The sequence below is a fragment of the Dama dama genome, chromosome 18 (genome assembly GCF_033118175.1).
Source record: "Dama dama isolate Ldn47 chromosome 18, ASM3311817v1, whole genome shotgun sequence".
NCBI lineage: Eukaryota > Metazoa > Chordata > Mammalia > Artiodactyla > Cervidae > Dama > Dama dama.
In genome coordinates this window covers 44310797-44333214 of record NC_083698.1, presented here as the reverse complement: position 1 = coordinate 44333214, position 22418 = coordinate 44310797, and the positions used below count along the sequence as shown (strand labels likewise).

Sequence of the window (22418 nt, the reverse complement as noted above, 5' to 3'; positions counted from 1 at the left end):
CCGAATTGGCTTGAGAGATGACGTCGGCAGAGAATAGCTGACTCCACTAGGTGGCGTCTGGACACTTCTCTTTAGCATGAGTCCAGGGGAATTGAAGATTTGGGGCAGAGCTGCCTGAAAGTATGTTAAGGGAGCAAGCCCTGAGCACACAAAAGCACCCAAAATTGTTGAAACAGAAAATAATCAGTGACTTTGTAAGACATGAGGAGGTCAAGTGTCATTTGAAGTTCTAGTGTCATTTGAGGGTCAAAGAGCATGACTATTTATTCAGGGACTGAATAAGAGTAAGTAAATGAAGTTCTCAAGGACGTCATATATGTTGAGCTTCGAGCACAGAGCAGAATCCCTGTGTTCAGGACACCAACATGGAGTCCTGAGTAGATTTTTTTTAATGTATTAAGTACATATAAGGTATAAAAAAATCATAATCCATTGAGCACCTGTGTACCCACAACTCAGGTAAAGAAAATTACCCTTATCTTCCTTAGGATATTGCTTCACAAACCCATTCCCTTTCCTCTTACCTCCAAGGCAAATAATATGCTGAATTTTTGTGTATTCCTTTGTATTTCTTAATTCCCTTCTATTTCTTAATAGGTTTCCTACATAGGCTTGAATCTGTAAACAATACATTGCTTTGTTTTGTATGTTTTTTAACTTTATATAAATTGATTCATACAGTTTATATTCTTGAGACGATATTATGTTTTTGAGATTCATCCATTTTGTTGCCAGTAGCTACAATCCATTCCTGCAAAGCTTTATAGTATTCCATTGTGACTCTATCAGTTTTTTTAATCCATTCTACTTTTGATGACCTTTGCGCTGCTCTGTCTTGTATCTTGAACAGTGCTGTTCTGAACATTCTTGTAGTTATCGTAGTTATAGTTATATAACTACGTAGTATAGTTATCTGTATTTATCGTAGTACAGGTGTACAAGAGTTGCTGTAGGTGTGGAATTTCTGAAGCACGTTTACACTACCAAGATAATTCCAAGGTGGATGTTCTACTTTGGAAAGCTCCGATCATCACTGGTTGTTTTGTTGCACTATAGCCTTGCCAGCAGTTGATACTGTTCAGCTTCCTTATTTTTACCAGTTTGGTAGATATAAGATGGGCATAAAATGGCATTTGCTTGTAGTTTTGTTTACAGGATTGCTGGAGAGGCTAAGAATATTTTCATATGTTTATTGGCCATTTGTCTTTCATCTTCTCTGGTGGCGGGTAATGGCACTGATCTCAGAGCCTGGCCCTCAAGAACAGAAGCCCAAGTCTAGAGTTTAGTTTCTCAGGTACTTCCCTGGCTAAGTAAAGGCCCCTCCTCGCCACCTTACTTAGTGACTCTCTGGAAACGACTGCCAAGCGGTCTCTTTCTCCTTAAGACCCGCTCCAAACGGTCTAGTGAAGCAAACACGTACTTCATGACTGCACCATCCCGCAGAGAAAACGGCCCCTTCCTGCCTCACCACCAGCGCTGCTCTGCAGGCTGCTCACACCAAAGGTGCTGCTTCGGACTCTCCACTGGACACCCCTGTTATTACAGAAGTTTCCCTAGTGGCTCGGATGGTAAGGAACCTGCCTGCAATGTGGGAGACTAGGGTTCTATCCCTGGGTCGGGATAGGGAAGGAACTAACAACCCACTCCAGTATTCTTGCCTGGAGAATTCCATAGACGGAGGAGCCTGGCGGGCTACAGTCCTTGGGGTCGCAAAGGGTCGGACACGACAGAGCGACTAACACATTCTCACACACTGTGTGTATTATTACCACATGAGGCCCTGGGTCCACAAGTACTGAGCTAGGTGCTAGAGACAGAAACAGGAAAAGATCATCAGGCCCAACCCTCAGCCCAGATGGGGGCCAAGGACATCTGTCCGCAAGGGGCTGTGCACTAATCGCCCTCCTGCCTCCGCCTCTGCCCCGCCCCACACTTCCCAAACTGCCTCTTCTGGATGAGGTGTCGACTTGGCGCCCAGGTCTCAGCCAGTGGGGGGCGCGTCACGTAACCGGGCGGAAGGGGCGGAGCCGAGCGGCGGCGACGCTGCCTGGTCGCCTAGCAACAGCCCAGCTAGGCGCGATGGAGGCACGCAGCAGCAGGGAGCTCAGAGCCAGGAATTATTTGGAAAAACATCGGATTATGGAGTTGCTGACCTATCTTACCAGCGCCCTCGTCTTTTTCCGGCCGGGTAAGTGTCTTGCAAGTGTCTTGCCTACCACTCGACTTTCCGTCCCACACCGAGCGGTCCCCAGAAATTCCTTGTGTAGCCTTCCCTCCACGCGTGCGTCCCGGGGGATGAAGGACAGCTTCCTGCCCGGATACCACCTCCCCTACTCCTCCGCAAACACTCTTTCAAGCCTCTCGGCTAGTTGAGGCCTCCTGCTGCCCGTTAACATTGTGGCTTTCAATTAAACAAGACTTAACACGACGGCCTCTTTGTGCCTGCCTCTTGCCGAGTGTGGCGGGACTCTGGCCGGTGAGGGTTGTCGCGGGTGGAAGAGAGGCTCCGGGGTTCGGCAGTCTGGCTCCTGGCCCCGTCCCTTAGTACTTTGGACTGGGCAAGAGCCTGAACTTCTTTCTCCTCTATTGGAAAATGGAAATTATAATTGTACCGATCTCATGACAACGTGGAGAAGATTAAATGAATAACGTATAAATCATCCTTATGTCTGCAACCAACAGATGCTTCCAGTGTTACCCCTGCCCTCAAAGAGTTTTAATCTGGTAAAAAACAATTGATAGGGTAGAACAGATGGATGTTCTTGAGAAAGATTTTTCTGACATTTTTAATACACTCGATCCCCATGTAAAGTTTGAATCATTCATATAAAGTTGGAATCATTTCATAATTTTTGTGTGGCCTGTAAATTTAAAAGTTATGTTTAGGTGAAAATGAGTTGATGTGCTTCTCCTCAGGGTGAAGAAGGGTAGCTTGCCTCATATGGAGTTTCCAAAGTGCCAAAATTGCCTATTTGCTTTTGTATAAGGAAATGTAAATAGGCAACATTCCAATTTTGTCAAAACCACCCAACCAGTATGGTCATGTATAGGGTGATCAAGTTCTTTCTAGTTGTTTTAAGACAATAAAGCAATAAAACCTCTGCAACAATTGAAAATAAATAGACGATTTTTAAAAAATACAAAGGACTGCACTTTTTATTTATTTATTTATTTTTTTTTTAATTTTTTTTAGGACTGCACTTTTTAATGCACTGGGGAAAAGTTGCTACCAAACTAATTTTTTTTTTCAAACTAATTTTTAAAAACCTACTTTTTGAAAAAATGACTACTGACTACTGTCTCTTGTTGGTTTTGGGTAATAGTGGTGAAAATAATCTTTTGCTTTTAGAAGCAGATATGTGTGTGTGTGTGTGTGTGTGTGTGTGTGTGTGTGTGTGTGTGTGTGTGAAAACTTCAGAAATAGCAGAAGTAAAACTAATAATCACCATTGTGCATACAACAAAAAGACAGTTTGCAAACCAGGAGGACTCAAACCAGAACAAGGAATGAGGCTCAGAGGTTTATTGTTAGAAAGCAGGATATTGTGGTGAGAAGGCAGTGACTGTTTATTCTTCACAAAAATTGGTTAGAATATTAGCATCTTCGTAATGGTTACCTCATATCAAACTTGGGAAACGGTTTAAATTTTATGCTTACGCTTTCCAGAGGCAGAAGCAAGAAATGACCTAGGTCAAGTTAGTCTTGCAGAAAAAGCTAAATTAAGCTTTGCTTGTATGACTTAATTGGTTTTGTCTCTCCAGGGGATTTTTCAAGACTGGTCTCCATTTGGTCTTGATTTTAACAATGCACCTCCCCACCCTGCCTTCTGCTTTTGTTCATTCTCTCTTTGGGCTTAAAAGTATGACCAGCCAGTATTGCATTATTCTCCGTTACCACCATTAATGTAGTCAGGCCGAAGAATCACACACACCCCGTTTGCATTAGTTGAGTCCTTAAGTGGGAGAGCCACGGAGTCATTGTGTTTATCTTTCACAGGATTATTGTTGGTTTTGTCTGGTTTTTGGTTCCTGATGGATGCCATTGGCATGTGAGTAGCTGGCAACAGGCATTTAAGACTCGAGAGTATTCAACACACTAGAGAGGTCAATATGCTAACTATAAGGACAATAATAGCCGAGGATGGAAAAATTGTCCAGAGCAGAGATTCCCAGGAGCCAAGAATTTAACAAGTTAAATAATTCAAATAGGTTATAGCTAGAAGTTTTTTAAGTTTTACCTTTCTCAGTCTGCCGGCAGGTTATTTTGGATTCTGTGCCGTTAGTTCTAAGTTATTTGTATAGGACAGCCTGGTGTGTCATCAACCACGGATCCTCATGATCCCTCAAAACAGGATGAAGTGAAGATGTTTTATTTCAGGAGGCCAGTGTTGCAGGTGAACTTTCACCTAAATGAGGCCTCCCTGTGCTGTGAACCATAAGGTAATTTATAATTTAACAAGAGGCATTTCTATGGAAACAAAAGAAAAACAAAGGCTAATAGTTTGAGCAAATTATACATTCAGTTTCTGTGTTTAAGAGAAGCCATTTGAGAAAATTTTTAGATTTGAGTTCGAAGCATCTCCAGATGGTGTAATGAGGCCGACAGTTACAGTCCAATGGATTTTCCTGGCTTGCAGTTTGAATGTATCTTGTGACCTTCTGGGTGGCCACATAGCAGCAGGCCTGCAGGTTGCCCACACATGAGCTGTTGTGATTTCTCTGAGGTTTATATCAAGTTGTCCAGCTTATCCAAAAGATATATTCTATCTTCCTTACTACTTTTCATACACTGTTTTTTTCTTTGACCCTTATTGTTGCTAGCAGTTTTATTTTTACATATGAATTATAAATTTTAACTTTGTAATCTTTGCTTTCCAGTGAAAACTAGGAAGCAGGCAATTGTGAACTATCATATATATGTATGTTTTTTTAATAATATTTATTTGTTTTTATTTATTTCTTTGACTGTGTTGGGTCTTAGTTGCAGCATGTGGGATCAACTTCCCTGACCAGGGTTCGAACCCCGGGCCCCCTGCATTGGGAGCATGAAGCCCTAGTCACTGGATCACCAGGGAAGTCCCAATTGTGAACTATCATATATTAATATCCTGTAGTGGATTAGCAAATTTATAAAGACATAATCATAAAAACATATTTTTTAGAGACATGGTTTTTTACTATACAATTTGTAATGTGGCAGAAGACATATTAATAGATTCAAATATCCTCTGTCTCTCTGTAAAAATTAAAAAGCCAAAAGTGAATAAACTTATGTTTAGCAGTCAATGTCTTAGTACTTTATCTTCTCTGGAAATGATCTAGATATTCAATGAATGTCATTATTTAGTTTAACTTAGTATAAACTTTACATTTATTTAAAACACTTGCTTTTAACAATTATACCTGGATTATCTTAATGTTCAAAAGCATCAATTGAACATTAAGATAATCCAGGTATAATTGTTAAAAGCAAGTGTTTTAAATTGATGCTTTTGAACTATGATTTTGGAGAAGACTCTTGAGAGTCTCTTGGCCTACAAGGAGGTAAAACCAGCCAATCCTAAAGGAAATCAACTCTGAATATTCATTGGAAGGACTGATGCTGAAGCTGAAGCTCTAATACTTTGACCACTGATGCGAATAACTGACTCATTGGAAAAAACCCTGATGCTGGGGAAAATTGAAGGCAGTAGGAGAAGGGGACAGCAGAGAATGAGATGGTTGGATGGCATCACCGACTCAATGGAAATGGGTTTGAGCAAGCTCCAGGAGCTGGTGATGGAACGGGAAGCCTGGCATGCCGCAGTCCCTGGGGTTGCAAAGAGTCAGACACAACTGAGCGACTGAACTGAATTGATCTTAATGTTCCTTGTTGGCAAATTCTGTAACAAATAGCATGAGCTTATTTGACTAGTAAACCCAGATAGAAAAAGTTGTATGTTTGCCTTACACTTAATATTGATTATTCTGAGAAGACATGCTTGTTTTTATTAAACCAACAAACTTAAACAATAGCTTTTATTTATCAAGGATCAGTTTATTTTTTCTAGATCATGTGAATTTGAAAATCATGTTTGTTTCTATATCTCTGAGAGTTTAGGAATGCTTAATTAATAATAAGCTCTAATTTTTTTAGGGCTTCCCTGGTGGCTCATCTGGTAGAATCTGTCTGCAATGCGGGATACCTGGGTTCAATCCCTGGGTTGGGAAGATCCTCTGGAGAAGGGCTAGGCCACCCACTGCATTCTGGCCTGGAGAATTCCATGGACTGTATAGTCCATGGGGTCACAAAGAGTCAGACACAACTGAGCGGCTTTCACACATGACATCAATTTTTTAAGCCAATTAAATTGAATTTTTTATAAATTAATCTTGGCAGTACCATCTGAAAGTAACAGAAAAATGCCACATTTATATAGACATACATAAACATACAGGCAGACACAAACAGAGATCTCATAGCCTTCATTAAATTTTAGCCACATCTCAGGTACAGTAGGGGCTTCCATCATAGCTCAGTTGGTAAAGAATCCGCCCGCAATGCAGGAGACCCTGGTTCAATTCCTGGGTCAGGAAGATCCCCTGGAAAAGGGATAGGCTAACCATTTCAGTATTCTTGAGCTTCCCTTGTGGCTCAGCTGGTAAAGAATCCACCCACAATGTGAGAGACCTGGGTTCAATCCCTGGGTTGGGAAGATCCCCTGGAGAAGGGAGAGGCTACGCACTCCAGTATTCTGGCCTGGAGAATTCCATGGACCGTATAGTCCATGGTGTTGCAAAGAGTCAGACAGAACTGAGCGCCTTTCACTTTCAGGTACTGTAGGGGCTTCTCTTGTGGCTCAGTGGTAATGAATCTGCCTGCCAGTGCAGGAGATGTGGGTTCATTCCTTGGGTTGAGAAGATCCTCTAGAGAAGGAAATGGCAACCCCCTCCAGTATTCTTGCCTGGAGAATCCCATGGACAGAGGATCCTGGCAGGCTACAGTCCATGAGTTGCAAAAGAGTCGGACACAACTTAGCAACTAAACATCAACAAACAAGTATTGTAATACAAAACTCCAAAGAATAGTTGGATCCACACTGTAATTCTGACAGATAAACTAAGATTACCTGCTCACATGGCCAAAGGTTTCTCACTAAAGATTTTTGATTTGCATGCTATAAGGATCCTGTTAGATTTTGGGGTCATTTTGTCTTTTAGAAGCTTCTGCATACCAACCAAAGAACACATTTCACTGTCTCTGAGAGGTTTGGGATCCTCTCTTTTAAGGGTGCCCCTTAAGTGGATTTACCTAAGTTAAAAATTTCCCACAGTAGCCACCACAGTTCCAGAAGCGTACATATGTGCGTGTACACACACACATACCCATTCACACCTGTTCCCAGTCACTCTCATCTTCCCAATAAAGTTAGAACACAATTTTGATATATTCAGTGTTCAGAATTTAGATTATTAGTATTAGGCAGATATCCACAACTAATCCATGTAGTATGTTATGATTATATTTCCTTTATTTCCCCTGAAGCTAATAATACTACATTTTACATGTTTGCTTCAGTTTTCTGTGTAATTATTGCTAGCTCACCCATATGCTGTTTTTTCACAAGTACAGATCTCATCTCATTCCATTCATCAGGTCATCACCATCCCCACCTCCCCCACTCAACCCCCCTGCTCCAGTCTGGACTGACCGCTCACCTGCCCTGCTGTACAGTGATTATCCAGGGATTTCCCTCACTCGCTGCATGGGTGTGCTCTTCAGTTTCCACCCAAGCCCTCCTGATGGCAGAAGAAAGGCAACTTGTACCCTTAGCGTCTGAGACCTTATCCTGATGCTGCATAGCAAGTTTCTTTGAAGTCACTTGTTTTAGCTGAAATGAATGTTTTGTTCTCCTTCAGATACATGAGTGTCCTTCCTTATCCACAGTTTTGCTTTCAGCAGTTTCGGTTCCCTGCAGTAAGCTGCAGTATGAAAATATTGAATGGAAAATTTCAGAAATAAACAATTGATAAGTGATACATTTCACACTCTGAGTAGTGCTGATGAAATCTTGAACCATCCTGCCTCGGCCTCGAGTTGCCCCTTTGTCCAGCCTGTCCACCCTGAGTCACCCAGTAGCCATCTCAGTTACAGATTGATGGTCACGGGACTGCAGTGCTTGTGTTCAAGTCACCCTTATTTTTACCAAAAAAAATTTACAGATTTTACCGAGTACTGGACCCAAAGCACCAGAACAGTGATGCTGCCAGTTTGGGAATGCCAAAGAGAAGCTATAAATGCTTTCTTTAAGTGAAAAGGTGAATGTTCTCAACTTAATAAGCAAAGGAAAAAAGTCACAGAGTTCTGAGTGTTCTCAGATCTTTGGTAAGAATGAATCTTCTATCCATCAAACTGTGAAGAAGCAAAAAGAAATTCCAATTTTATTTCACCTCACACTACAGAAGTTACAGCCACAGTGCATGATAAATGCTTAGTTAAGACAGAAAAGGCATTTGTTGTTCAGTCGCCAAGTCTCGTCCAATTCTTCGCGACCACACAGACTGTATACAGCACGCCAGCACTTCCCTGTCCCTCACCATATCCTGGAATTTGCTCAAGTTCATGTCCATTGCATTGGTTTGTATAATAAGGTATTTTGAGAGAGACCACATTCATATAACTTTTATTACGGTATATTGTTAAAATTGTTTGACTTTATTATTGTTGTTAATTTCTTACTCTGCCTTATTTATAAATTAAAATTTATCATAGATGCATGTATGAAAAGGAAAACACATAGGATATATAGGGCTCAGTACTATCTGTGGTTTCAGACATCTATCGGGGTCTTGGAATGTATTCTCCATGGATAGATAAGGGGGAAACGTTGTATATCCATTTCTTTTTCACGTTTTAAAAAATATTTTCTTAAATTTTTTGGCTCTGCTGGGTCTTCATTGCTACGCATGAGCTTTCTCTAGTTACAGAGAACGGGGGCACTCTCTAGGCGTGTTGCACAGGTCTCTCACCGAGGTGGATTCTCTTGTGGAGCACAGGCTCGGCAGTTGTGCACAGACTTAGTTGCCCAGTGGCATGTGGGATCTTCCTAGATCAGCAATCGAATGGTGTCCCCTGCGTTGCCAAGTGGATTCTTAACCTCTTGGCCACCAGGAAAGCTGCTCCATTTCTTAATGTTTCTTATTCACTGTTGTAAGAAGGATGCTCCTATAATAGTGAATGATAAGAAACATGTTTACTATAGTATGAATGAAGCTTGGGCTTCCTTGGTGGCTCAGATGGTACAGAATCTGCCTGCAATGCAGGAGACCTGGGTTCAATCCCTGGGTCCGGAAGATCCCCTGGAGAAGGGAATGGCAACCCACTTCAGCATTCTTGCCTGGAGAATCCCATGGACAGAGGAGACTGGTGGGCTACAGTCAATGGTGTCACAGAGAGTCCCACATGACTGAGCAACTTACACACACATGAATGGTGCTCAGAAAGAAACAATGTATCTTTATCTTGGGTCTTTGCAAAGCTCCTGGCATTATGATATGTATCTTAGTTTGAAAACCTTGGAATTGTAAGGGAGTTATGGAAAATCAGACAGGACAGCATGGCTGGGCTATTACTGTTGTGACAACACATCCATGATCCCATATCCTTGATCCTCAAATTCTGGAAGCTCTGAAAACCAATAGATTTTCGTAACTCATTTGACAGCCAAATCTGACATAACCTGAATCATTTGGTAAGAAAATCTGGCCTTTCCTAAGATGTATTGGGAAATACAGCCTCTGACTGGACAGCCCTTCCCAGTGGCAATTCTATACTGTGGAAGGAGGGAGTGTACCTTTTTAGGGGGTAGCGTTAAAGAAATCAGAATTTGTTTTTAGAGGAGTAGTTACCCAGGTAAGAGCTACTACTGCTTGGGAGTGGTGAAGATAGGATGAATTTGAGAATTATTGATAAAGACTTGGGAGACATCCTCATGACTGACTAGGTTTGGGTGTAGCAAATGCTTCTCATGTGAGTTAAGTGTGGTAGAGGCCAGGAGCTGTGGAAGCACACTGCCTAGGTTTATGCCGACTGTGTGGCCTTGAGCAAGTGACACTTGGGAGGAGGAAATGAAGTTAGCCACAGAAAATGCTTAGCGTAGTACCAGGCACATAGTAAGGTCTCAGTAAATACTGTAAGTATTACAATGTTGAACTTGAAGTTTGTGTCCCTTGAAGAACTGATTGTCATCATCAACTGACATTTTTGTAATTTAAGTGGTTAGTAATATTTGGCTCTTCCCTTTGTGTTTTAAAAAAATTTACATCTTATTATATATACTTCTGTTACAAGCATTTTTCAAAACATTTTTAGAAGCAGTTGGCATATAAATTATAGATTCCAAATATGGTGGTGCTAGTGGTAAAGAACCAGCTTGCCAATGCAGGAGATGTAGGAGACCGGGGTTCGATTCCTGGGTTGGGAAGATCCCCTGGAGGAGGAAACGGCAACTCACTCCAATATTCTTGCCTGGAGAATCCCATGGACTGAGGAGCCTGGCGGGCTACAGTCCATAGGGTTGCAAAGAGTTGGACATGACTAAAGTGACTTTGCACTGTTCTAAGCATTTTCAAAGCATTTTTAGAAGCAGGTAGAGTGTAAATTGTATATTCCAAATATAAGCATTATAGCACCCCATGTAGTCTAAAGGATATACAATCTTCATCAAAATAACACAGCAAGTTCCATCAGCATTGTTTACTCTATCCTTAAAAAGAAATACAATGAACTGAAATTCAAACATAGATGTTTTCTGATTTTGAAATAAGAAAGAAATGATGTAGATTGCATATGTGATTGTGTTAGTAACCTATTTGCTGCTATGGTGTATTCAAAGTACCAAAAGGCACTATATTAGATTAAAAGTTCTCTGACTTCTGTTTTCAACATATAAATTCCAAGGAGGGAAATATATGGAGGAGAAACCTATATAATTAAGAGAGATTTAAAAACATAACCTATCACAGTGAGTGGACTTATTTGTTTACTGATTTTTAAGTAGCGTTTATAATTTATGAAATTTGCGAGACAACTGGAAATATGAATAATGTGTGGCTATTTGAGAACGTTAAGAATTTTGTTGGATGTATAAATTGTATCAAGATGACAGTATTGTAGTAACGTGAAAAAGAAAAAGGAGTCCCTCTTCAGACAAATGGTGTTGGGAAAAATGGGTAACCACATGCAGAAAAAGGAGACTGGACCCCTGTCTTAACACCATTCACATAAATTAACTTGAGATAGATTAAAGACTTAAACCTGAGACCTGATACTGTAAAATTCCTAGAAGAAAACATAGGGAAGAAGCTTCTCAACAGTGGTCTTGGCAATGACTTCTGGATATGAATGACACCAAAAATACAAACAACAAATGCCAATATCAACAGGAAGATTAAATTGAAAAACTTCTGCACAGGGGATTCCCTGGCAGTCCAGCAGTGGGGACTCGGCACGGTCACTTCCAGGGACCCAGATTCGATCCCTGGTTGAGGAAAAAGACTCCAAAAGCCACATGGCACAGCCAAAACAAAAGGCGCAAGCCCTTCTGCACAGCAAAAGAAACAAGCAACAAAATGAAAAGGCAGTCTGTGGAGTGGGAGAAAATATTTGCAGATCATATGTATGATAACAAATGAACAGTTTGATTTCAAATGGGCAGGGGAAAAATAAATAAATAAATAAAATGGGCAGGGGAACTAATAGACATTTTTCCTAAGAAAGACATCCAAAGGGCAACAGGTACGTGAAAAGATGCTCTGTATGTTACAAATCATCAGGGGAACGCAAGTTAAAACCTCAGTGAGGTATCAGCTCACACCTGGTAGAACAGCTGTCATGGGTGGACCCTGAGGACATTGGACTAAGTGAAATAAGTCAAAGAGAGAAAGACAAATACTGTATGGTATCACTTAAATGTGGAGTCTAAAAAAGCCAAACTTATAAAAACAGAGAGTAGGATGGTTACCAGAGGCCGGCGGGTGAGGGACAGGAGAGATGTTGTTTAAGGGTGCAAACTTGCAACTAGTAGATAACTGTAGTTAAGTCCTGGAGATCTAATGCACAGCATAGTAATTACAGAGAACAATGCTGTATTATAAGCATGAAACTTGCTAAGAGACTAGATCTTAATTATTCCCATCACAAAAAAGCAGTGCTCACTGTGTGATGTGATAGAAACATTAGCACTACCAGAGCAATCCTCCTGCAGCTTAAGTGTACACCACCACCAAGCTGCACACCTTAAACTTACACAACATGTCAGTCATATCTCAGCCCAAAAGAGGGGGTTCTAATCTTTTAGAAATGCACACTGAAACATTCATCGATGAGAGATGATTACTGTGATTTACTTCAACGTAAATACAGGAAGAGGGAACTAGATGGGATCATGGTAAAATAAGACCAGCCACAAAATGTAAACAGGTGAAACTGGTGATGAGATCATTATACTTTTCTACTTTTATAGATCTATGAAATTCTTAATGACTTAAGTTTTCTTTTTTTAAGAATCTGTCTCCTGAAAAAAAAAAAAAAAAAGAATCTGTCTCCCGGTAGTGAAATACAGTGATGGAGCAGATGAGGCATTCATCTTCTAAGCCACACCATTTTTATACTTCTTTTAGCTTTATTATCACAGCTCCCCTGCGTTATTTCTGCAGAGTGAGTTGACCTTGATTCTTCATATTTAACATTGTTTAGATGAAAAATAGCCTATGTATCTAAAATACTGCCCTTATATTAGGATTGAACATTTACGCTTCCTAACTGGAGGACTATATTAACCTAAATGTTTGTTTTTGAAAATCTGTTCTTTACCCTTTCTTTTAGTTGATCTTCTTTCCTACGTCATGCTGTTCCACTTGGGGATTTTTAACTCTCACTGTAAATAAGAGTCACTTGAGGACTTTTTAAAAAAATGCACAAGTCTAATCTCTGGACATTTTTTTTTTCTGTCTTTGGTTCCATCTCTTGATATTTATTTTTTTTAATTATGAAAGTATGATAACATTTACAGGACACTTGGAAAATACAAAACAAGGTTACATATAGTTCCACTATAACAATTATTAAGTAGATGAATTAAGTTTTTAGTTGGAGTTTTAATATCAAACTCTCAGAAATTACTAGAATGAATATACAGAGAAGTATAGAAGGATACAGTAGACCCGAATGGACATTTTTATTGAGTCATCTGGAGTAGACTACTTGTGTATATAATTATTTAACTGTTCAATGTCTTGCCTTTCCTGTAAGCAAGGCCTATATTCCCAGTGCCTAGTACAGGACTTCAAACATAGGTATTTAGTAATTGTTACATGACTATTTCCATTTATGACAGACATATTTTAATTTTTATCAGAAAGAATTGGAACTATTCTTTTACAGAAAGACCAAGAGAGTATTTAATATCTATATTGGAACGGCTGAGAATTGCCAAAATATCAGGCGTGGCTCTCCCTTTCTTTATGGATAACTCTAACATTGCATCTATGTTTGAGATGCTGGACTCCTCGAATAAAGGATCCATATCATTCATACAGTATAAAGAAGGTCAGTGTCTTTTACAAACTGAGGTAATAATTTGTAGTCATTACATAAGTTTCCCTAGCTGAAACCAATTCTCACTTTGTAAAGTTTTCTTTTTTCTTATTCTCTTATAGCACTAAAAACCCTGGGTCTGTGTACTGCAGATGAAGTTTTCAAAGATGATGGACATGGAGTAACTTTCGAAAAATTCAGGGATGAAGTGTAAGCTTATTTTTAACTGACTTTATGTAAATAATGTGGCATGATGTTGATGTACAATTAATACATTTTAAAACAGAGGTTGCTATCTTTTGATAGAAGCATTTCATTCCCTAGAAACTTTCAGCTTTCTGTCTAGAAAGTGAGGACAGGGAGGGGCTGACAGCAGTCTCTAAGCCTGGGGGAAGGGGAGGAAGAGGATGCTGGGGTAAGGAGGGTCCAGAGGCCGCTTCATTCTGTTCTCAATGGGAACCCCCAGCAATTCTCAGAGAATGAGATAGAGAAGCCCCAATCAGCCAGAAGAACTAACAGAAAAGCTTTAAGCTCAATATACTAGTTGGAAAATCTCTGTATATAGAGTAATGAAATTTTTCTCAAAATGATTTCTCACAAAGTAAATGTTTATCAGGAGGACAGGCTGCATGCCAGCCTGACAGTTTTGGATTTGAGGTATTACAGCGTGAACAGTATTAACTAAATGCTAAGTCAGGAAATAAAGAACCATGGGAATGAAACTACTTACAGAAAGAAGCCTTTAGCTAAGCTAGCTCAATTTGTTTAAAAGTCTAATTTCACATAGTCCAAGGCCAAGGAAAAGCTGGAAGAAAGTTTTAAGATTCTCATCTCATCGTTACATAGATATTCAACAAAAAATATTTAATTACATTCCCTACCTCAGAGAAGATGGTAGCAGCACAGAGCTCTAGGTAAAATGTCTCATCCATAAAGCAAAGGTTGCCCGCTGTCACATGGAATGGAACTAGGAAGTATTCTAAATAGAAAGACATTTGTGGAAAGAGAGCAATTCTATTTCAGTCACCATCTCTTGTGTTTTCTTATGGGAAACATAGTGAATTTCCAAACTAGATACAGGAACTTCAATTATAAACATACATTTTAAAGTGATTTTTTTAAAAAATTTATATTACCTGCAACAGGCTTCCCTAACTGGCAAAAGAAATTAAAAGTTGACTGTAATTTATTATCTCTGCTCCTGTATTTTATTCAACTGACATATTCACTGTATATATTTGTAAATGAAATTACTCTGAGTTTTCGTGGCCTCTGAGCTTTTTGTTTTTGTTTTCTTAGGAACAGGAGGACTCAGGAAATATGGTCAGCATTTTAATAACACTCTAAGTCCCAGATAATAAATGATTCTGTACAGTTTTCAGTTGTCCAGTTTCATTAATTCAGAACTTCAGCCTATCACCTGAAATCCAACTGGCTTCCTTTTTGTTAAAACAACAAAAAACAAAAATCCCAAACGAAAAAGTCTTTATTTTCCAGTGTTAGGCCAGTTTGTCCTCAAATTAAGTAGAATCTCAACATCTTGCTGAGCCAGTTTATAAATCCCAACTTCATTTAGTGCCGCTGTGGCAGGAGGCTGCCCTGAAGTTGACTGCAGGACATCTCTCAGAAGTAAGGCAGAACCAACATTCAAATTCAGAAGAATACAGGCTTCTTTTACACTGTTTAAAAAAAAAGAGCAGGAAGGAAATGAGATCTCCATTATCTATATCATCCCATACTGTCCTGTAACGATGTCATTTTGAAAAACTAAACAGCTACTCTGCACTGCCAGATCATAAGCCCTCTATAAAACTATGGATTAACTATTTGGCTCTTTCAACATGTGTTGACTGTATAGGTACAGAGTTTCTATTTCATTAGATTACTATATGGTAAAAGGATCATTGTTTTAACACATATTCATTACTTCCCCAAATATGATATTTGATACTAACAGTATATTAAATGTAGGTAAAACTTTAGGATATGGGAAAAGAGAAAATTAAGGGACAAAATATAAGCAGACAGGTATACAGAATACTAAAACAAAAAAAGCAGAAATAAGTATCATACTGAAATGAGCAAAAAAACCTTTCACTTTACATGTTTAAAAGGAATACTTTTGGAACATTAAAAAAAAAATTTAAAGGAACATTAAAAAAAAAATTTAAAGGAACATTAAAAAAAATAATAAAAGGAATACTTTATAATCTCAAAAATCTTAATAAGTTTTACACCAATTTCTAAAAATACTTCTAAGAATTCTTAGTATATCATGTTAGTTATATTTAGAACCAAAATTAATATCAAATGTTTAAGAAAACAAATTTTAATTTTTCTTCAGGCCTGGCCTGTTGTTCAGTACTAAACATTTTAAATTTCTTCTATTTATTCAATATGGCAGGAGTGCATTTGCTTTCATATTCTATTTACTTCCAAGTAATAAGCATTAAACCAAGTGTTAGAAAACAAAGCTCAACATATAATTTATATACAGCTCTGGTCAACTTTTGGAGGTCATGTGTCACATTTTATCATCACGTCTTATGACTATTTTAAGTTGTTAATTGATGCTATGTATACTTAGCATCACTGGAACCTTAAAGCTGTTTAAAAAGTAAACAACCTCCTCTAACAATTTGATAACATCGAAGTTAGTTGTTAAATATTGTGCTTACTGTTTAAAATAATTTTCTGGCCTCTTGCAATAGTGAGAAAACAAAGGGAAAAGATTCCGAGTCATGTCAAAGTGCAGCTGAGCAGCTCCTCCTTCATTGAAGTGATTGGCAAGAATTATCTGAAAAAAAAAAAGGACAATTCATATAGCAGTTGCCTTTATCATCACAGCCCAAAATACAGTCTGCTCTTACTTACTTCTTGGTAGATGTATATGTCCAGCTTCTCTACAAGCATTTGCCAGAAAACTTTAAATAGGGAGAAGCAAAGCTGCTGCTCTAATTGAAGTAAACGGTCTCGTAAGGTAAGCAGTAAGGGGCAAGCTGAACTGGACAGGGACATCACCGCCTGTTCAGACTGCGATGGCAAGGACAACCACCTGGAAAAAGCAGAAACAGCACTGTCTGCAGCATATTAATTTTTATTATGAAATTTTTCATCATTCTGTATGTTTAAGATTTTTTTAATTATTTTAAATTTGGGGAAGTACACTGTCCTGGGGCATTCTGGATAAGAAAAAATGTACAGCCCAACATTAAAAGTGCTCTCAAAAAACAAACGTACCTGTTTGTTTATGTTATGTTATTTTTGGCCATGCCTCGCAGCCTGCAGGACCTGAGTTCCCTGAGCAGGGACTGAAGCCAGGCCTCAGCAGTGAAAGCCCCACGTCCTCACCACTGGGCGCCCAGGGGGTTCCCTGTGTTTATGTTTATACTTTTTGCTTCCCTGGTGGCTCAGCTGGTAAAGAATCCGCCTGCAATGCAGGAGACCCCGGTTCAATTCCTGGGTCAGGAAGATCCACTGGAGAAAGCATAGGCTACTCATTCCATTTTCTTGGGCTTCCCTGGTGGCTCAGCTGGTAAGGAATCTTCCTGCAATGTGGGAGACCTGGGTTTGATCCCTGGGTTGGGAAGATCCCCTGGAGAAGGGAAAGGCTACCCACTCCAGTATTCTGGCCTGGAGAATTCCATGGACTCTATAGTCCATGGGGTCGCAAAGAGTCAGATACAACTGAGCAACTTTCACTTTCTTTCATGTTTATACTTTAGTTCTCAATGAAATACTTTTTACTTAAGGAGGATGATAAAATTTTTAAACCTCCAAATTTAATATGACTTACTGATATAAAACAGTTAAAATGTAAAATGCATTAATATTTAAGACATCAGCTAATTTTACACTGTTAATTTTCAGCACAACAACAGGGACTGTTAACACTTCTAAACTGATAAGGCCTCCGTGTGACACGCTGTGCTAGGACAGACACTGCCTGTGCTCAAGGAAGCCAGCATCTGGGGGAGGTAGCGGACATCACAAGGAAGCACTGACAGTGACTACACTACTGTGCAGGCGTGCACAGGCGTGCACAGGCGTGCCCAGCTACTACAGCAACACCTTGCTTTGTAGTGCGTGACAGGCTAGGCCGTTTAACCCCGGATCAGACACCAGCTCTCTGGATTTACGGCCACATCTGAAGGTTAAGTTATTATCTGTTTATTCTGATTAAGACTGTCAAAACATATTTTAGAAAGATTTCCATCAAAAATGGTTAAAAGTTGCAAGTGCAAAAGGCCAAACTCCGTGCTATCTATAGTCACTTTGGAAACCTGACTGCATGTTATCTGTTAACTTTTATAAACTGGAGTTGAGAGTTGACTTATAAGAAAATACAGAGGACTTACCTCTCTTTTTTATACAGTTTTGCAGCATCTTTAACTTCTCTAAAAACATGGTCTACTTGCCGGGTCAGCATGTCATGCTTTAAACGCTCTAACAGGTTAATCATGTCATCAAAGACAGAACTTTCCATAGAGGCTAGCTGTCCTAGCTGCAGTTTACTTAGAGTGTTATTCTCTGCAAAGACTTCCAATGCTGCCTGTTGAAGTTGTAAGAAGAACTGAAAGCAAAAATATGTTAACATGTTTAAGATACTTTTTTTTTTTAACAGCTTGAGATCTAACTCATATATCATATAATTCATTCATTTAAAATATACAGTCTCTTGGTTAAGACTCTGCGCTTCCACTGCAGGGGGCACGGATTTGATCTCTGGTTAGGGAACTAAGATAACACATTCTGCGCGGTGTGGCCAAAAAATAAATATACAGTTCAGTGGCGTTTCATACATTCAGAGTTGTGCATCTATCAGCAGTCAGATTTGCAATGTTTTCATTACCGAGAAAGAACTCCCAGACTCTGCCATCATCTCCCAATGTCCTCCTCATCCCCCACCCCTAGGCAACCACTTATCTTTTGTCTCTAGATCTGCCTGTTCTGGACATTTCATACAAACGGACTCATATAATCTATGTTTATAACTAGCTTCTTTCACTTGGTATATAATGTTTCAAGGTTCAACCATGTTGTAATATGTATCAGTATTTCATTCCTTTTTGTGGCCAAATGATAATCTATTTATCCATTCGTTAGTTGACAGACATTTGGGCTTGTTTCCGCCTTTTGTCTTTTATGAATAATATAGCTGTGATCATCTGTGTACAAGTTTCCGTGCAGATGTATGTTTTCGTTTCTCTTGGAGAGAACTGTAGGATCATATTCTACGTTTAATCTTTTGAGGAACTGCCAAACTATTTTCCACAGCAACTACCATTTTACATTCCTGTTGCTTGTGTATGAGGGTACAAATTTCTCCATGCTATGCTTATAAATGATACTATATTATTATTATTATGGCCATTCTAGTTTGTATGCAGTGTATGGTATCCCATTGTGGTTCTAATTTGCATTCCCCTAATGGCTAATCTCATTTTTTCGAGAGACTGATTGAGAGCTCTAGTAAGCCTAACAGATACATGAGTTAAGAGAATGAAAACATAGTTTTCTTACAGTGCTATTTTAGGTAGAATTAATACTCTTCTTTCTGCCTTATAGGAAAATAACACTGTGGGTAATTAGTAAAACATTAAAAACCAAAAACCTAAATGTCGATTAGTAGGGGACTGGGCATGGCTACTAGGGCTGTTCAGAGAGGACATGTGACAGCCCGCCTTGGCATTTCTGCTGAAGCTGTCAGGGTAGCTGCACTGTCCTTTTGAGATTGTTCATGGACTGTGGGAGCCTAGAGCCCCCTGTAGCCACATTTACCAGAGCCTGCCTATAAATGAAGGCAGAAATGAGCAACTTTAGAGCAGCCATGCCTAATCCTTCCAGTTCACAAACAAGTTCCTCACCTCATGCCACTCCACCAAATTAGGCCAGCATTAACCTGGGTTTCTGCCACCTATGACGGAAAAATTCCTAATTCTGAATGGGCTGGGTATGTCAGGCTTGGCACAATCTGGCAATGGTCAGACAACTGTTAGTAGAGAATCTAATGAATGGAAGCCGAACTCTGTCTGTTCTTCCTATTTTCGGGTAATTCAAGAGCTTACATGATTTTTATTTAGAGTATTCACAAGCTGAAGGACTATGAATGGGGCTAAAAAACAGAATTTGTACCATAATAACATAGCAGACACAAAATTCATTCATGATTTGAAGAGTCAACTCTAAAATTTGAATATTTCACTGTTGACAGAAGGAACCAGTTAATTCAATGTCAGATTATTAATTTTCTAAGGACAGGGATGATGGCCAGTTCATCTCTGTTAACCGACTACAGCACTGAGTAAGGTAGTTAATGATGTTCCACAAATATTTCACTGAAGTTGAAAATGTGTCCCTGAATGAGTCTCTTATTAAAGCATTGGCACAAGAAGCAAGAATGACAGTTCGTTGTATGAAAAAGCCAAGCAGAAAACGGAGCACTGTGGGGGTTGGGCAGGGTGAGTGAATAAAGCACCTACTGAAATTACGAACATGACACATAAAAGTACATAATGAATGAATGTATTCTGATTAGGTGACTTTATAAAGACAAATGCATTGACCATTACATGCCACTAATATTCATTTTATGAAATCATTATTTTCCTTGCTCAGCAGAATGATATGCACATGTATTTCAGTTAACATTTCTGTAAAAGTCTTTAAATAATTACTAAGTCCCAGCTTAAAAAGCCCAGATTAAAATAAATTATGATTGTGTTTATCAGGTATTTATCTTGTTTACATCTATTATTAGTATATTTGTTTCCTGTTTTTTGGCTGATTATCCTGGATTTACGACAAAGACTTTCGTTTTGTTTTTCTCTCACAGTAAAGGAATACATTGTTTTCTATATGATGTGCTAGCAGTATAGTATAATATTTTGTTATAAATTCATAGTATATTGGGGACTTCCTCGATGGTCCAGTGGTTGAGACACCACACTTCCAATGCAGGGGGTATAGGGTCAATCCCTGGTCCAGGAACTAGGATCCCCACATACCTGCTTTTTTAAAAAGGGATTCTTATCTTTTAGAGATACATATGGAAATATTTGCCATGAAATATATCTGAGATCGACATCAAAATAATTCTGCATAAGGGGTAGAAGATAGGCTTAAATGAAATAAAATTGGTACTAGAAGATGGGTAATATGCACATGGGAGTTCATTTTACCATTCTATTTACTCTAGAGTATGTTTCAAAAAAAACATTAAACAATATTTTAATGTATGAAATATTTAGGCTAAAAATGTTTCTGTTTTTATGACTCTTCATAATTTGTCATGTTTGAAGGCACTCAGTAGGGACTTTCCTGGTGGCTCAGACAGTAAAGAATCCACCTACAAGGCAGGCAACCTGGATTTAATCCCCAGGTCAGGAAGATCCCCTGGAGAAGGGAATGGCAACCCACTCCAGTATTCTTGCCTGGAGAATTCCATGGATAGAGGAGCCTGGCAGGCTGCAGTCCACAGGGTCACAAAGAGTCAGACATGACTGAGTGACTAACACTTTCACTTTTAAGAGGTATCAAATGTTATTCTTTTATCTTCCTTAAAGTTCTGAATTTTATTGATTTTGACGTCATTATACAAGCTTAGCTTTTTCTGAGATGGCAATTACCACTCAATATATTTCCCAAGTTTAAAATCTATAGAGGAAAGATGTACTTTATAAACTACAATTCCATGAAAGGATGGCTTTCTATTCCGATGATTAAAATATCAGGATGATTTAACTATACAAGACTTAAATAAGAAAAATATGTACTGTAGTCATACCTCCTAAGTTTGGCCCAGTTTTGATTCTGTCTAGTGTGTATTATTTCTGCTTGCTACAGATTCAACATTTCAAAAGGTAAAACTGTTCAAATTATTAATATATTACTTAATATAAAAGATTAACTTACAACATTGTCAGCCCAGTCTGCTAGCACTGTTGAGATATAGTTCACGGCATTAAGAATTGCACAGTACCGAAAGCCAAGGGAAGCTCTAGTCTCTTCTTTCATCACCTGAGTTAATCGTATCCTAAAATCATCTACTAAGTCCTTCTGTAACTCCAGGAACTGCAACTTTCTGGAAGCTGTGGGAAGATTTTTATACCTGTCTGGAGAAAATTAACAAGACACATGAAGGTTTATGGGCTTCCCAGGTGGCACTGGTGGTAAAGAAATCCCCTGCCAATGCCGGAGATGGAAGAGATGCGGGTTCGATCCCTGGGTTGGGAAGATCCCCTTGAGGAGGGCATAGCAACCCACTCCAGCATTCTTGCCTGGAGAACTCTGAGGACAGAGGAGCCTGGCCGGTACAGTCCAGAGGGTTGCAAAGCATCGGACATGACTGAAGCGACTTAGCACAACACATGCAAGTTTATGGTACAGGGTTTTCCTATTGGCTAGCTTTGGTGCCTTTGTCAAAAATCAACCAACCACTCAAGTATGGATCCATTTCTAAACTCCCTAAGATGTGTGTTTCACAAGTACTGGTATTTGTCAAAACTCACTGATCTATATACTGATGATCTGTGCATTTCACTGTATATAAGTTATGCCTCTAACACAATGCTGTAAATCAACTGTGCTTCAGTTTAAAAGTTATGCCTCAATTTTTTTTTAAAAGGCATATGAGAAAGTCATAGACAAAAATTATTCCATTTCTTCAACAAATGACATTTTTTTAAAAAGGAAAGAGGAACTAGGATAGGTTAAAAGAAACACATGGTTAAAGATTTATAGGTGAAAAGGTAAGATGTCAAAGATGCTCTTTAAAATACTTCAGGAAAAAAATCTGTATTTTGGGGGGGAAAATACATAATAGAAAAGTGATAGTTTTAAAC

General features: G+C 39.0%; 2 protein-coding genes across 7 annotated transcripts in view; one reads left to right on the top strand and one right to left on the bottom strand.

Annotated features, from left to right (window-relative positions):
• The first annotated feature begins 2065 nt into the window (after positions 1 to 2065).
• EFCAB10 (EF-hand calcium binding domain 10) overlaps positions 2066 to 22418 on the top strand; it is a 25877-nt gene continuing 5524 nt past the window's right edge. For 2 of the 4 annotated variants that reach the window (XR_009696669.1, XM_061165217.1), the window contains exons 1-3: positions 2066 to 2188; positions 13423 to 13587; positions 13698 to 13785. Coding sequence is in view for 3 of the 4 variants with exons in the window: in XM_061165217.1 (XP_061021200.1) it covers positions 2080 to 2188; positions 13423 to 13587; positions 13698 to 13785 (362 nt within the window). In the remaining variant the exon portion in view is untranslated. Of the gene's footprint in view, positions 2189 to 13422; positions 13588 to 13697; positions 13786 to 14874; positions 14953 to 22418 lie in introns of those variants that run through there. The other 2 variants (XM_061165216.1, XM_061165218.1) reach the window with 2 other exon arrangements.
• RINT1 (RAD50 interactor 1) overlaps positions 15044 to 22418 on the bottom strand; it is a 25007-nt gene continuing 17632 nt past the window's right edge. For all 3 annotated transcript variants that reach the window (XM_061165214.1, XM_061165215.1, XM_061165213.1), the window contains 5 exons: positions 21490 to 21685; positions 17934 to 18148; positions 16450 to 16630; positions 16254 to 16372; positions 15044 to 15254 (listed from right to left, as the gene is read on the bottom strand). In XM_061165214.1, the coding sequence (XP_061021197.1) occupies positions 15062 to 15254; positions 16254 to 16372; positions 16450 to 16630; positions 17934 to 18148; positions 21490 to 21685 (904 nt within the window). In that variant the 3' untranslated portion in view covers positions 15044 to 15061. The remainder of the gene's footprint in view (positions 15255 to 16253; positions 16373 to 16449; positions 16631 to 17933; positions 18149 to 21489; positions 21686 to 22418) is intronic.